Source organism: Rana temporaria, chromosome 13, assembly GCF_905171775.1.
Source record: "Rana temporaria chromosome 13, aRanTem1.1, whole genome shotgun sequence".
Lineage (NCBI taxonomy): Eukaryota > Metazoa > Chordata > Amphibia > Anura > Ranidae > Rana > Rana temporaria.
The window spans coordinates 8,310,295-8,324,167 of record NC_053501.1 but is presented as its reverse complement, the minus strand read 5'-3'; the positions used below and the strand labels follow the sequence as shown (position 1 = coordinate 8,324,167).

Here is a 13,873-nt window from a genome sequence, read left to right as displayed (position 1 = left end):
CCATCAGCGCCCCCTTGTGGTTAACTCCCAAACTGCAATTGTCATTTTCACAGTAAACAATGCATTTTAAATGCATTTTTTGCTGTGAAAATGACAATGGTCCCAAAAATGTGTCAAAATTGTCCGAAGTGTCCGCCATAATGTCGCAGTCACGAAAAAAAAAAAAAAAAAAAAAAAATCGCTGAGTGCCGCCCTTAGTAGTAAAAAAAAAAAAAAAAAAAAAAAAATAATAATAAAAATGCAATAAAACTATCCCCTATTTTGTAAACGCTATAAATTTTGCACAAACCAACCGATAAACGCTTATTGCGATTTTTTTTTTTACCAAAAATATGTAGAAGAATACGTATCGGCCTAAACTGAGGGGAAAAATATATTTTTTTATATATTTTTGGGGGATATTTATTATAGCAAAAAGTAAAAAATATTGAATTTTTTAAAAAAAATTGTCGCTCTATTTTTGTTTATAGCACAAAAAATAAAAACCGCAGAGGTGATCAAATCCAACCAAAAGAAAGCTCTATTTGTGGGGGGAAAAAAAGGACGCCAATTTTGTTTGGGAGCCATGTCGCACGACTGTGCAATTTTCAGTTAAAGCGACGCAGTGCCAAATCGCAAAAACTGGCCGGGTCCTTTAGCTGCCTAAAGGTCCGGGTCTTAAGTGGTTAATTGAACAAGTTGAAGTAAGAAGCCAATTGGCTACCATGCACAGCTGCACCAGATTCTGAGTGCTCCAGGTATAGTAAATCTCCCCCCAAGTGTCAAGTGCGTGAATCAAATGGGAGCCTTTTTGCATTTTAGCAAGACACGCTAATAATAAAGACCATCAAAACCTAAAATGGAACGTTTCTTAATGCTACAGTGGGAACCAACCTACGGCACACATTCCCTGTAACAGGCTGAGGTCCTGTAAAGCCAGAAAGAAATGCGTTAACACCCGCATGGACCTTTTCGGTGGGTATATCAGTGCCCTCTCTCAGCTACCAGTACAACGATCAGATGTTAGCTTTGCATCATTTTCACTACTCTGCCCGTCGGTGCTACTCAGCGCCTATTATCTGCCATGTGTGCAGGACGGCTCAGATCATGGCGAAATGCTGCCTCAGCTTCTCGAGGAGCTGCTGGGTCTCCACGTGATCAGGAAAAGCGACTTCTGACTTCTGCGCGGCCACATAACTGCTCTGGAGGTCTCCGACCTGAAACACAAACATTAAATTGTAACCATGTTTCTGCAATGGAAAGTGGTGTCAGCTAGTATAGACCTCTCAGGGTAGAGACCAAACACTGCTGAGGAAGGGGGCAGGGTCACATTAGAAGGACAAGGTCTCGGCTTCTGAATGGAAATACGAAAATTGTACCACACGAGACTAAAACAATTATAAAAAGGAGGAGGAGGAGGTAGTAGTACTGCATAGTGGAAAAGTGAAGGATGGTGACAGGGTGGGGCAGACTTGGGGAGGAGGAAATTGAGGCTCATCTGGTGAGCATGATGGAGTTTGAGATCCTCTGGGCTAAATACAAGAAAATCCATTCCCAACTAAAATCATGGTCAGGAACCTTGTGATGTGACAGGTTCCCTTTAAAGCGTAACTCCAGGAATTCAGCTACTTTGTAAAAAAAAAACTGCAGGCAGGCATAGCATGAGTTAAGTCCAACGAGGCGATAGACTTATCCTTATTATTTACATCCGACAGGTTTATTGTGCTCCAGGAAGATAACTTCTGGAGCTCCGACACTGCTCACTTTGGTCTCAGCTCCTTCGAGAGCAGAGTCATTGGAACTACTATGCCAGTTCTTCCCATTCACAGAAGCCTTTGTATTATGTGACTTCATTCACATAATACAAAGGCTTCTGTGAATGGGCAGAAGAGGAAAGAGGCAGGCATAGCTGCTGTATGTGCTTCTTTCCTCTCACAGCCGGAATGTGTATCTTTGGGGAGTGCAATAAACCTGTCACATACATGTAATAGAGATAAGTTCAGGAGGTGACATGCACCTAACTGGATTTAAAGAAGAGCTCCATGCTTCTTCAGAAAAAAATAAAAGTCAATAGCTACAAATACTGTAGCTGCTGTCTGTTAATATTAGGACACTTAACTGTCCACTAATCCAGTGTCCTCACCTGAGCCGATTATTCAATCTACTCAGTGCTGGCGTCGGCATCTTGACTAAAGGAAACCGGCAGGGAAGCCTTGTGGCTTTACAGCCAGTTTCCTACTGCATGAAGCGCAATGTGCTTTGTGAATGGGCCGTAGTCTTCTGGGACCTGTAAAGTGTCACAGAAGGCTGCCGGGGAAGGAAGGGGTGCCGAACTTCCGGGGAGGGGGTACCTGTCAAAACTAGGTACCCTCTCCCCCCCTAAAAGGTGCCAAAGTTGGCAGATGAGGGGAGGGAGGAGGAAGACAAGCGGCGCTTCCTCTTTTGGGTGGAGCTCCACTTTAGCTCATAGTGTGCCTTCACTTTTTGCAAAGTTGCTGAATTTCTGGAATGCATCTTTGACAGCCAATACTTCCTTATAATGCCAAGTGCAGTGTTCATTATAAAGTACATATGAATTCAGGCTTGCATTGTGTACTTAATGAACTAACACTCCCACTGGGTATAGTCTACATTAGTTTTAAATGAATAAACCAGCTGCCTTATTTTCCGATCCAGATACTCACGTTGTCGGAGATGGAAGCAAAGTTGAAATGTGGCTCGTACATATGAGGGGCCAGGGACGCCGCGGTTTGCAGTAGAGCTCGGGCCTGGAGGGATGTAAAGACAATGTGTCACCACACAGAATTTTGCATACAACTTACCATTTCCAGAATATTCCATTAAAGCCCCACTCCGGGCAAAATCTATCTTTAGTAGTCTGGTGGGCACATGGATACCTAGGCCCGGATTCAGAAAGAATTTACGTCGGCGTATTATTGATATGCCGCATAAATTCTAATCTGCGCCAGCGTATTTTTTTTCTGTATTTTTTCTGAAAACAAGATACGCCGGAATTTGGCTAAGATCCGACTGGCGTAAGTATCTTACGCCGTCGTATCTTAGTTGCATATTTACGCTGGCTGCTAGGTGGCGCTTTCGTCGATTTACGCGAGGAATATGTAAATTAGGTAGACACGCCGATTCAGAAACGTACGTCCGCCCGGCGCATTTTTTTACGTCTTTTACGTTAGGCTTTTTCCGGCGTAAAGTTACCCCTGCTATATGAGGGGTATCCTATGTTAAGTATGGAAGTCGTTCCTGCATCAAATTTTGAAAATTTTACGTCGTTTGCTTAAGTCGTTCGCGAATAGGGCTGTATGTAAGTTACGCTCACGTCTAAAGCAATGACCATTTGCGGCGTAATTTCGAGCATGCGCACTGGGATTATTTTACGAACGGCGCATGCGCCGTTTGAAAAAAATGTCAAATACGCGGGGTCACATGTAATTTAAATAAAACACGCCCACATCATCCACATTTGAATTAGGCGGGCTTACGCCGAACGACATATGTTACGCCGCCCTAACTTAGGGAGCAAGTTCTTTCAGAATACGAAACTTGCGCCCTAGTTTACGGCGGCGTAACGTATCTGAGATACGTTACGCCCACCAAAAGATACACAATTGTATCTGAATCCGGGCCCTAGTATCAATGTTAGCTCCATTTACCCTACAAAAGCACCACCACCGTCATACGATTCCTAAAAGTCAGCCCTCGGAGGCTCTTTAAAACTTTCTGTCCAAGTGTAATCGGCGCTTAGCGCTTATTTTTTATGTAAATTAACAAACATGGTAGATCTAGACAACCACTCCCATTTTTTGTATATGTTGTGATACTTGGCAGATTGCCCGTTTTGTTATTTGACAGCTGTTGGCTTCCACAGAGAATTCTCTGCATAGAAAGAAATTGGGAAAATGCTTTTTCAAGATCGAGAGGGGAAAAAAAAGATGGCGATCTCGATTCTTAACGATTGATCGCGCAGCTCTACTTTCTATGTGTTTTTGATGCAGAAAAAAAAAAAAAAACACACACACACACTGGACTGAATGTGGTGTAAACTGGCCCTAAAAGTAAACCCATCCTCCCCCCCCCATCGAGGGTCAACTGTCACTCTAATCAACCCAAGACCCCAACATTACGGCTTCTTTTTAAGAACGAATGATTCACAACAAGACTGGCTTTGATAACACATTTTATCAAGTGCTAATGCATGGCACTTTGTGTGCAGCACTGCATTGCCATTCATTTAGAACAGCACTCCAACACACAGATGCAGCAGGTGGAAACGCAGCCGCTATATGTAAAAAAAAAAAAAAACACTCCAAGTTACTAACCTGCTCAAAACGATTTTTGCGCATCTCCAGGACAGCCAGGTTATTATAAGCCTCTGCGTGATCGTTGCTATTGGCCAGAGTCAGCTTGAAGCATTGATATGCCAAATTAAGGTCACCGATCCCCTAAAATAACAAAACACGGGCAAGATCAATAGAAAAAAAGCCTACAATAAAAGGATGGCAGCAATCTAAGAATCAATACTACTATCCAGTCCCATCAAGGATGTGCTCCAGGGATCTGATAAATAAATCAGAATTCAGAGTCATGTCCCTGAAACAAGCAATGGCTCCAAAAGGGACCCATCTTAAAGCGGTGTTTCACCCTAAAAAAAGGATTTTTGTACTCACCTAAAAATCCATTTCTCTGAGTTCATAGACGGACACAGCCTTCATTGACCTTAGGTTATGCTTCTTCCTACCAGGAGATTTAGGCAGAATTCTACAGCACTTAAGGTGTTAAAAACTTTCCTTCATGCTGCTCCTCCCAGGGGGCGTGGCTCCCCCAGGCATAACCCACACCCTGCTTTAGCAGCCTCAGTTCGTAACAAGCAGTACAAACAAAGGAGGGGTGGGTGCTGTGTCCGTCTATGAACTCAGAGAAATGGATTTTACGGTGAGTACAAAAATCCTTTTTTCTCTTTCGTTCATAGACGGACACAGCCTTCATTGACCTTAGGGACGTCCCCAAGCAGTGTCAAAAAAATTCGAGGGGTGGGAAAAATAACACAGCAAAAACAGGTTACACCCCAAACAAAAACCGGAGTTACTCAACGGAGGAACTCCAACCTTAAACTGCCGCCTGTAACACCCTGCGGCCAATGGAGGCATCCGAAGATGCACTCACATCCACCATATAAAACTTTGAAAAAGCGTGGCCCGACGACCAGGTCGCAGCCTTACACACCAGTAACACAGAGGCTTGGTGTCGGAAAGCCCAAGAGGCCCCGATCGCCCTGGTCGAATGCGCCATGACCCGAAAGGGGGGCGCCCGCCCTTCAGGGCATAGGCCTGAAGCACAATCCGTCGGATCCACCTGGAAATGGTGGCCGACGAAACTGCCAGGCCCTTACTGGGACCGGACACAGACACGAACAGCGAGTCCGACATCCGGAACGGAGCTGTCGCCGACAAGTAAACTCGAAGGGCCCGAACCACATCCAAAGAATGTAAAGTGGCCTCCTTCGGGTTCTTCGGCTGAGGACACAAGGATGGAAGAACAATGTCCACATCCAAGTGAAAAGCCGAAACGACCTTGGAGAGAAAAAACGGCTGCGGCCGCAGCACCACCTCATCCTTACGGATGACCAAGCAGGGAGCCTTGCAAGACAAGGCCACCAGAACAGACAGACACCCGTCTGATCGAGGTAATTGCTACCAGAAATAAAATCACCTTTTGTGACAATAAAACAAAAAACCTCCCGAATGTCCTCAAAGGGAGCATCCCGAAGCACTGAAAGGACTAAATTCAAGTCCCATGGGGGTAATGGAGGGCGCACCGGAGGGGCCACCTGCCAGACCCCCTGACCCAACGCACGCACCCAGGAGTGCTATGCCAAGGGTCGCTGCAAGTAAAAAACAGCCAGAGCAGAAATCTGGCTCCTAACCGTACGCAAGGCGAGAGCCTGAACCACTCCCTGCTGCAAAGACAGCAGAATCCTGTACACAACGCATGTACGAGAGTGCCAGTTCATCTCCCCACACACAGAGAAGTAGGCCTTCCATGTATGAGGAAAAAACCTACGTGAGGTAGACCTCCGTGCAGGCAGCACGGTAGAGACCACCGAGCCCAATAGGCCTCGGTCCTTAAGCCCCTGGCTCTCAACAGCCACGCCGCTAAGGCCGGTGGCTGTGAAACAGGGTGGAAGATTGGACCCTGTAACAGAAAATCAATTCCCAGGGGAAGACGCTAGGGGGCGTCTGCCAGCAGACGCACCTGGTCCGCGTACCAGAAGCGACGCGGCCAATCTGGGGCAATCAGGACCGATAGAATCCCTACAGCTTCTACTCTGCGCAGCAGGCGAGGAAGAAGCTTCCGAGGAGGGAAGGTGTAAAGTAGGCGACAGCGACCCCAAGGAGCCACCAACGCGCCTGACGCGTCCGCCCACGGGTCCTTAAACCTGGCCACGAACCGTGGCACCTACCGATATAGAGACGGGACGCTAGAAGGTCCACGTCCGGAGTGCCCCACTTTCGGCACAGACCCCGAAACACCTGCGGGCGGAGAGACCACTCTCCTTGGCCCAGTGCAGTGCGACTTAGGTAGTCGGCTAGCCAATTCCGTATTCCCGGAATGTACCCGGCCGATAGAGCCGGAACGGACCCTTCGGCCCACCGAAAGGATGCGCGCGACCCCCGTCGCTGCAACAGAACTCCGTGTGCCTCCCTGATGATCAACCTACGCCACGGACGTGGTGTTATCGGACAGGATCCTGACCGGTCGGCCCTGTAGATCCAGGGACCACCTGGTAAGGCAAAGCTTGATTGCTCGGAGCTCCAGAACGTTGATCAGTAGGCAGGACTCCACCTGAGTCCAGTGCCCCTGGGCTGACTGGGTGCCCCAAGCGCCCCTCCCCAACCGGAGAGGCTGGCATCCGTCGTGACCACTGTCCAGTGGCCTGCAGAAAAATGACTTTCCGGCCCGAAGCACCGGAAATGCCAGCCACCATACCAGGGGAGACATGATCAGATGACTCAACTGAATCTGGTAATCCAGAGATGACGGAAGCTAGTCCCATCGTGACAGCAGTTCCCTCCGTAGTACCCTGGCGTGGAATTGGGCATACGGAACCGCCTCGAAAGAGGCTACCAACTGACCCAGAACCTTCCTGCAGAATCGCAGAGATGACCGCTTCTGGGTCGGCAACTGCTGCACAGCAGATAGCAGAGTCTGAAGTTTTTCCGCTAGGAGAAAAACACTCCCGCCCCGGAGGAATCCAGGACCAGTCTCAGGTATCCCTGAGACGGAATCAACCCTGATTTCAGGACAATCCAGAAACCAGCCGAACACTCGGAGAGCCTGACGCGTGATAGACACGGCTCCACCAATGCAGAGCTCGAAGAAGCTCGTAGGAGAATGTCGTCCAGACATCCCATGATAACAAACCCCCGCTGTCACAGCCGGGCCAGTATCGGTACGAGCACCTTGGCGAAAACCCGCCGAATGGGAAGGACACCATTGAAAATGGTCCCCCCCGACCGCAAAGCACAGAATCTCTGGTGGTTTGAGGATATGCAGGTACACGTTCATGACATCCAAGGATGCCAGAAAAACCTGACAAAACAAAACGAGGGACTTGAGGCCCAGGATCGACCGGGCCCCATCCTCCATGGGGACACAAACAGAATGGAGTAAAACCCCGAGACCGTTCCAACGAGGGAACTGGCACAATCACTCCCCTGACCAGAAGATCCTGGACAGCCCCTGACGGAGTCAACCGGCGAACCGGAGGAGGCCAGAAGCCGGAGGGAAAAAACCTGTTTGGCAGACAAGAGAGAAACTCAATCTTGTACCCCAAGGAAAACACTTCGCAATGCGAAGCCAGTCTCCCACCCGAGACACGGGCGGGAGCAGACCTTCAGGCGGAAGCAGGTATGTCCGCAGACTTGTTAGGCATGCGGTATCCGGTGCGCTGCTACCCCGCAGCGGGGATTCAAGCACCATGTAGACCTACCCCCACCGCACAGGGCGAGCGAAAAAACGTTTGGAGGTAGGCAAGGAGGGTCCTTGCACAGGGCGAGGTCCCTAGCCCTTCCCAAACCGTGGGAACAGCATGCGCTTACCACCTGTGGCATCCTCAATGATGCCAGTCAGGGAAGACCCAAAAGGACCGTTCACCCTTAACGGTGATCACCAAGGCCACCTTAGAGGTCCTTCTTCCAGCTCCTGCAGCAGGAGCTTCGCCCTTTTAGTCGGGGCCTGCCAGGGCCCCGGCCAGAGCCGGCCTCACCGCCGAACCCACCACCGTGAATAGGGAGCGGGCCACGGCCTCCACTCTCCTATCAGCGGGATCCTGAAATGCAGGAGCCCCTTCCACAGGCAATGTGGTGGCCTTGCGCAGTCTGGACACAGGGGGGTCCACTGGCGGAGGAGAGACCTACTTTTTTTTTTTTTTTTAAAGCCCCCCTCAAGGGGGTAACGGGTTGCAAAGTTTTTTGACAAACTTTTTGCGGTGCATCCCATTCCTTGTATAACATATAGTCCAAATAAGGAACACAAGGAAACACTTCAGCGATGCGTGGTAGTCTGCTGGTACTGACACGGAGGTGTCTCCGCCACATCCTCAATTTTTAGAGCCTCACGCACCGCAGAAACAAGAGCTCCAACAAATTCTTGCCAGCAACTGACTGCAGCAGAGTCATCCTCACTATCCATAAGGGTTAAACCCGCAGCCTCTGACATAACAGAACCAGAAAAAAACAGCGATTCTGTGTCATCCCCAGAAGCAGGCTTCAGGGAGGGGGGCGTTTTACCCCCCATCCGGGCACTAGCTGCTTCAAACCTGGCAAGAAACCCAGGACAGCCAACATAACAGATGTGGCAGGGGGAGGGGCGGTAAGGGTTAACTCAGGCATAGCTTGAGTTCCATAGTGTCAGCGCTGAGTCACCCACCCTGCAAGGCAGGACAAAAAAACCCCACTGGTCACCTCCTTGCTGCTATTGCAGAGCATGGGGGGCCCCCGGTATTCACCACCCCACCCAGCTGCAGAGGGAGCTGAAAAACCTCAGGTGTGCTCTGATGTGCTGACTGTGATGTGTATTCACCTCATGGAAGATTCACAGCACTAAAACTGACCAGAGGCTGTGCCGAGTCATCTCAGGGAAGAATCACATCGTTACCAAGGAGATTTCCAAGACGGCCGCTGTCTGAGGTAAAAATTACCTCATAGAACACAGCAGCACTGACTGCTTTGTTACCTCAGAAAAGAATCACAGCGTTACCAAGGAGATTTCCAAGACGGCCGCTGTCTGAGGTAAAAATTACCTCATAGAACACAGCAGCACTGACTGCTTTGTTACCTCAGAAAAGAATCACAGCGTTACCAAGGAGATTTCCAAGACGGCCGCTGTCTGAGGTAAAAATTACCTCATAGAACACAGCAGCCCTGACTGCTTTGTCTGTTACCTCAGAAAAGAATCACAGCGTTACCAAGGAGATTTCCAAGACGGCCGCTGTCTGAGGTAAAAATTACCTCATAGAACACAGCAGCACACAGCAGCACCCCCCAGAGTAACAACACAGTCCCCCTAACAACACACGGGCCCCGGTGGTAACAAAGAAAACCCAGGAGGCCCCCCTTCACAGCCACTACCCAGTCAGGGGAAGGAGGGAGAGGAAGGGGAGAGAGGAAAGCAGGGCGGACCCTCAGTCGACCTCCCCAGGGAAACCACCAGCCAGACCACTTACCTGAGTAAGGGGCCACTACTTACCTGTCCTGCGACTACCCGGCTGGAGGTATCCCAGACAGAACCAACGTCCGTAAACGGCATGGCTGTCGGCCAGACACACTGTGACAAAGCCATAGAGACCGGTCATATGTGTGCCCTAGAACCAAAGTTCCCCGGCCGCCCCTGGAGCAATGGGGCCTGTCGTGGACGTCCCAAAGCTGAGCTGAGGGCCGGCACACGCTCGAAGGCCGAACATGGGGGGACTACAAGAGTCGAGGACCCAGCCTGTCACCCAGTCGGCTGTTGATAGAAGAATCGCAGGATTCAAAAATGCAGGAACAAAATAATAAAAAAAGCGAGAAAAATCGCCAGAAAAAAACTCCAGAGTCCAGGAACTCCAGAGATAGCCTTGACCTCCTGTCGTTAGGCAGAAAACAAAAACTGAGGCTGCTAAAGCAGGGTGTGGGTTATGCCTGGGGGAGCCACGCCCCCTGGGAGGAGCAGCATGAAGGAAAGTTTTTAACACCTTAAGTGCTGTAGAATTCTGCCTAAATCTCCTGGTAGGAAGAAGCATAACCTAAGGTCAATGAAGGCTGTGTCCGTCTATGAACGAAAGAGAAAAACAAGTTTCTAGCATGCCATCAAGTATACTAGCGCGAGCTACAGTATGCCTTTATTCTTTTTTTTTTTTTTGAGCCGTACTCACAGTTTAATCCTGTAGTGAAGTTTCAGACTCCCCGCGGGGAATGGGCGTTCCTATGCAGAGGGAAGATGATTGACGGCCGGCTATGGCGCGTAACGCTTCCCGAAGATAGCCAAAATAGGACTTGCCTCTTCACGGCGCTATACGGCGCCTGCGCACAGACATCGGAGCTGACTGCGCAGGCGCCGTGAAGAGGCAAGTCCTATTTCGGCTATCTTCTGAAACTTCACTAAGGCAGTAAACTGAGTACGGCGCCAAAAAATAAAATAAAGGCGTACTGTAGATCGCGCTAGTATGCTTGATGGCATGCTAGAATTTTTTTTTTTTTTTAGGGTGAACCCCCGCTTTAAAAAGGAACCAGGCCAACACTATAGCAGGGGTGAAGGGTGATGTCACAATCAAATTTACCCTTTTTCTCACTCACACACCAAGAAGAAAGGTTCAGCTGGATACTTAACACTTGTGCTAGTTGAATTTCCACCTGTGTACCCACCACAGCAACATGCCCCAGATTGTACCAAACGTCTGCCACCTCCTCGTCATTCTCAGCCAGGGACAGGGCTCTCTCAAAGGACGTCAGGATCATGTCATACTGTTGAGCGTAGAAGCAGCACAGCCCCAGGTTGTTAAACATCTGGCAGTTATAGACTCCCATCTGAAGGAGTCGCCTGTGGGGACAATAGGAAACCTTCAATGACTTATCACAAGAGGGCAGTCACTACAGTAAAAAGGTTACAAATGCACCATAGACATCCCATAGAGGAGTAGAAAGTTAGGTCCTTTGCACGATCAAGTGACTCAATCTAATCTTAATAATGTGGAAAATGGCTGCTAAATCTAAAGTGTACACAGTGCACAAAAATTGGTAATGAATAAAAAAGTGATCAGCGCAACTTCGAATAGTAAAAAAATCCCATGTATGTGCTAAACTGACCAATAAATCAGAGTTTGACAAATTTGCTTGGAATCTAGGAGCCAGCTAAAAAAGTTAGGAGCCAGAAAACGCACCCCGTCCCGTCGAGCTTGCGCGCAGAAGCGAACGCATACCTGAGTAGCGCTCGCATATGTAAACTGTGTTCAAACCACACATGTGAGGTATCGCCGCGATTGGTAGAGCGAGAGCAATAATTCTAGCCCTAGATCTCCTCTGTAACTCAAAACATGCAACCTGCAGAATTTTTTAAATGTCGCCTATGGAGATTTTTAAAGGGTAAAAGTTTGTCGCCATTCCACGAGCGGACGCAATTTTGAAGCGTGACATCAATTTACTCAGCCTAACATTATCTTTCACAATATAACTAACTTTACTGTTTTCTTATTTTTTTTATTTAAAAAAGTGTATTTTTTCCCCAAAAAGGTGCGCTTGTAAGACCTCTGCACAAATACGGTGTGACAAAAAGTATTGCAACGACCGCCATTTTATTCTCTCAGGTGTTAGAATAAAATATATATATAAAAAGGAGGTGAAAGAGGCCAAGCAGGGAAATGACAAATAATAAAATCATTTTAATTAAGAAAAAAGAAAACAAAAAAAAAAAGGCTATATGAAGCTATTTAAACCAGCTCCCCCCCCCCCCCACACTCACCATTAGGCAAAAGGCGCCAGATGACGGCCACAATCACTTCCTGCTCTTCTCCACTTTTGGAAAGGGATGGGCAGGCAGTAAATACAGGGAGAAATCCCCATTAGTATTGCTGGTTGTCTCTTGTCATACGAGCGGCGACCACAAGATGGCGCCAGACTACAGTAGGAATTATAGGCCTGCAGTAGGCCGCGGCCTCAATTACCGGCCTGGAGCGGCGCTCCGCGATCGTGCGGCGGAGACGGATGATACCCTAGGTGTCAGGTCGCTAATTCTAGTCACAGTTGGGACCTGGCGCCCGGGAATTGTCGAACTCTGCAATAAATCATATCATATCTACTGTGCAAAATAAGCAATATATCAAACTGTGCAAAATAAACAAAATGTCAAAATGACTGTGCAAATAAGCAATAAAAAAGTCCAAAATACCTCCGATGAGAAAAGTGCTGAAATAACATCCACAATATCTTATGTAAACAAATAAAGTGCTGACGTGACTGTGATGAACATAGTGTCAAAAACATTTGTTTACATAGGATATTGTAGACGTTATTTCAGCACTTAGTTATTTTGGACTTTTTATTGCTTATTTGCGCAGTCATTTTGACATTTTGTTTATTTTACACAGAAGATATTTGCATGTGATTTATTAGTCAGATTAGCACATACATGTGATTTTTTACCATTAGAAAGTTGCGCTGATCACTTTTTTTATGCCATAGATAAGGTCCCTTCCAAGCACCCAGAAATCTGCTGACCTGTAATATCGCAGAGCGATCTCTGGCTGGTCCGTGTAGAAATGGCTGCTTCCAATGCACGCGATGGCTTCCACGTGGGTGTTGTCTTGTTTAAGGACCTCCTTGTAGTATTCAGTGGATGAGGTCAGGTTATTCATTTCCTAGATGATCAAAGTGAAAATGTATTGCTGCTTTTCTGCCGAACTACCAATAGTAAACATTTTCCCTGTAGACAGATTTCATAATCTAGCAGACCTGGACAGACACGTGTGTGTTCTGGTTCTAGCCTACGCGTTTCTGATGTCATGTATGACGAAATGCGTAGGGTGGAGCCGAAACATGCCACTGCGCTTGCGCGATCCAGTCACAGCCATCTTAGTTTTGGGAAACATTTGGGCTTTGTAAGTGCATCTGTTTTTTTATTAAATGTTGCCGTGCATGCGGTTTTATGCTATGGAAGGTGTTTTTTATAAATCCTGTGTGGAGCTATGCTATACTCTGATTGGTGGGACATATTGAGGCAACCTGTCGGAACCCCTGGAGCAGCTGTGGGGCTGCGTGTGAATTGTCATAATGCATTTTGGGACCTTTTCTTGCGAGGGTCATTAGTATCTGGTAAGCCCCCACTCTTCACTCACTGCGGTGGTCTTCCGTGGCAATTCCTTTGCAGAGAGCGGCCCTAATTCTCAGCTCTAACCCTGGAACTCTTATCTCCCCCTTCTCCGATTGCCCCCTATCAGGCAGCTTGCTCTGGGGGACACTCGTGCAAGACACATCAAAGCAAGGCTCGGTCCCACTCCTCCCTTCATTGGTCGGTAATTGACCGTAGCGGAAGCCAATGGCTCTCAGCCACTGAAGAGGCAGAGATGCAGGAGAGCAACTGCTCTCGTGCACATCACTGGATCGCGATCAGGCTTATGTAAGTATTAGGTGGGGCTGCAGAGGGAGCTGCATACTGAAGTTTGTGGGAGTATAAAATAGAAACCTTCAGCCTTTAGTACCACTTTAACATGTATGCAACATTTATATAATGATTTTTAGTCTTTGCTGATAGGTATATACTTTAGACAGCCTTGCTCAACCTTTACAACACAGAGGAACCCTTGAAATATCTTTATGGTCTCAGGGAACCCTGGCTAAACATTAGTGTG

The 13,873-nt window shown here is 48.0% G+C and overlaps 1 protein-coding gene across 3 annotated transcripts in view; it reads right to left on the bottom strand.

The window, feature by feature from the left end:
• Nucleotides 1–834: 834 nt before the first annotated feature.
• TTC8 (tetratricopeptide repeat domain 8) overlaps nucleotides 835–13,873 on the bottom strand; it is a 44,039-nt gene continuing 31,000 nt past the window's right edge. For all 3 annotated transcript variants that reach the window (XM_040332221.1, XM_040332222.1, XM_040332223.1), the window contains 5 exons: nucleotides 12,744–12,883; nucleotides 10,896–11,070; nucleotides 4,314–4,436; nucleotides 2,664–2,747; nucleotides 835–1,196 (listed from right to left, as the gene is read on the bottom strand). In XM_040332221.1, coding sequence (XP_040188155.1) covers nucleotides 1,080–1,196; nucleotides 2,664–2,747; nucleotides 4,314–4,436; nucleotides 10,896–11,070; nucleotides 12,744–12,883 — 639 coding nt within the window. In that variant the 3' untranslated portion in view covers nucleotides 835–1,079. The remainder of the gene's footprint in view (nucleotides 1,197–2,663; nucleotides 2,748–4,313; nucleotides 4,437–10,895; nucleotides 11,071–12,743; nucleotides 12,884–13,873) is intronic.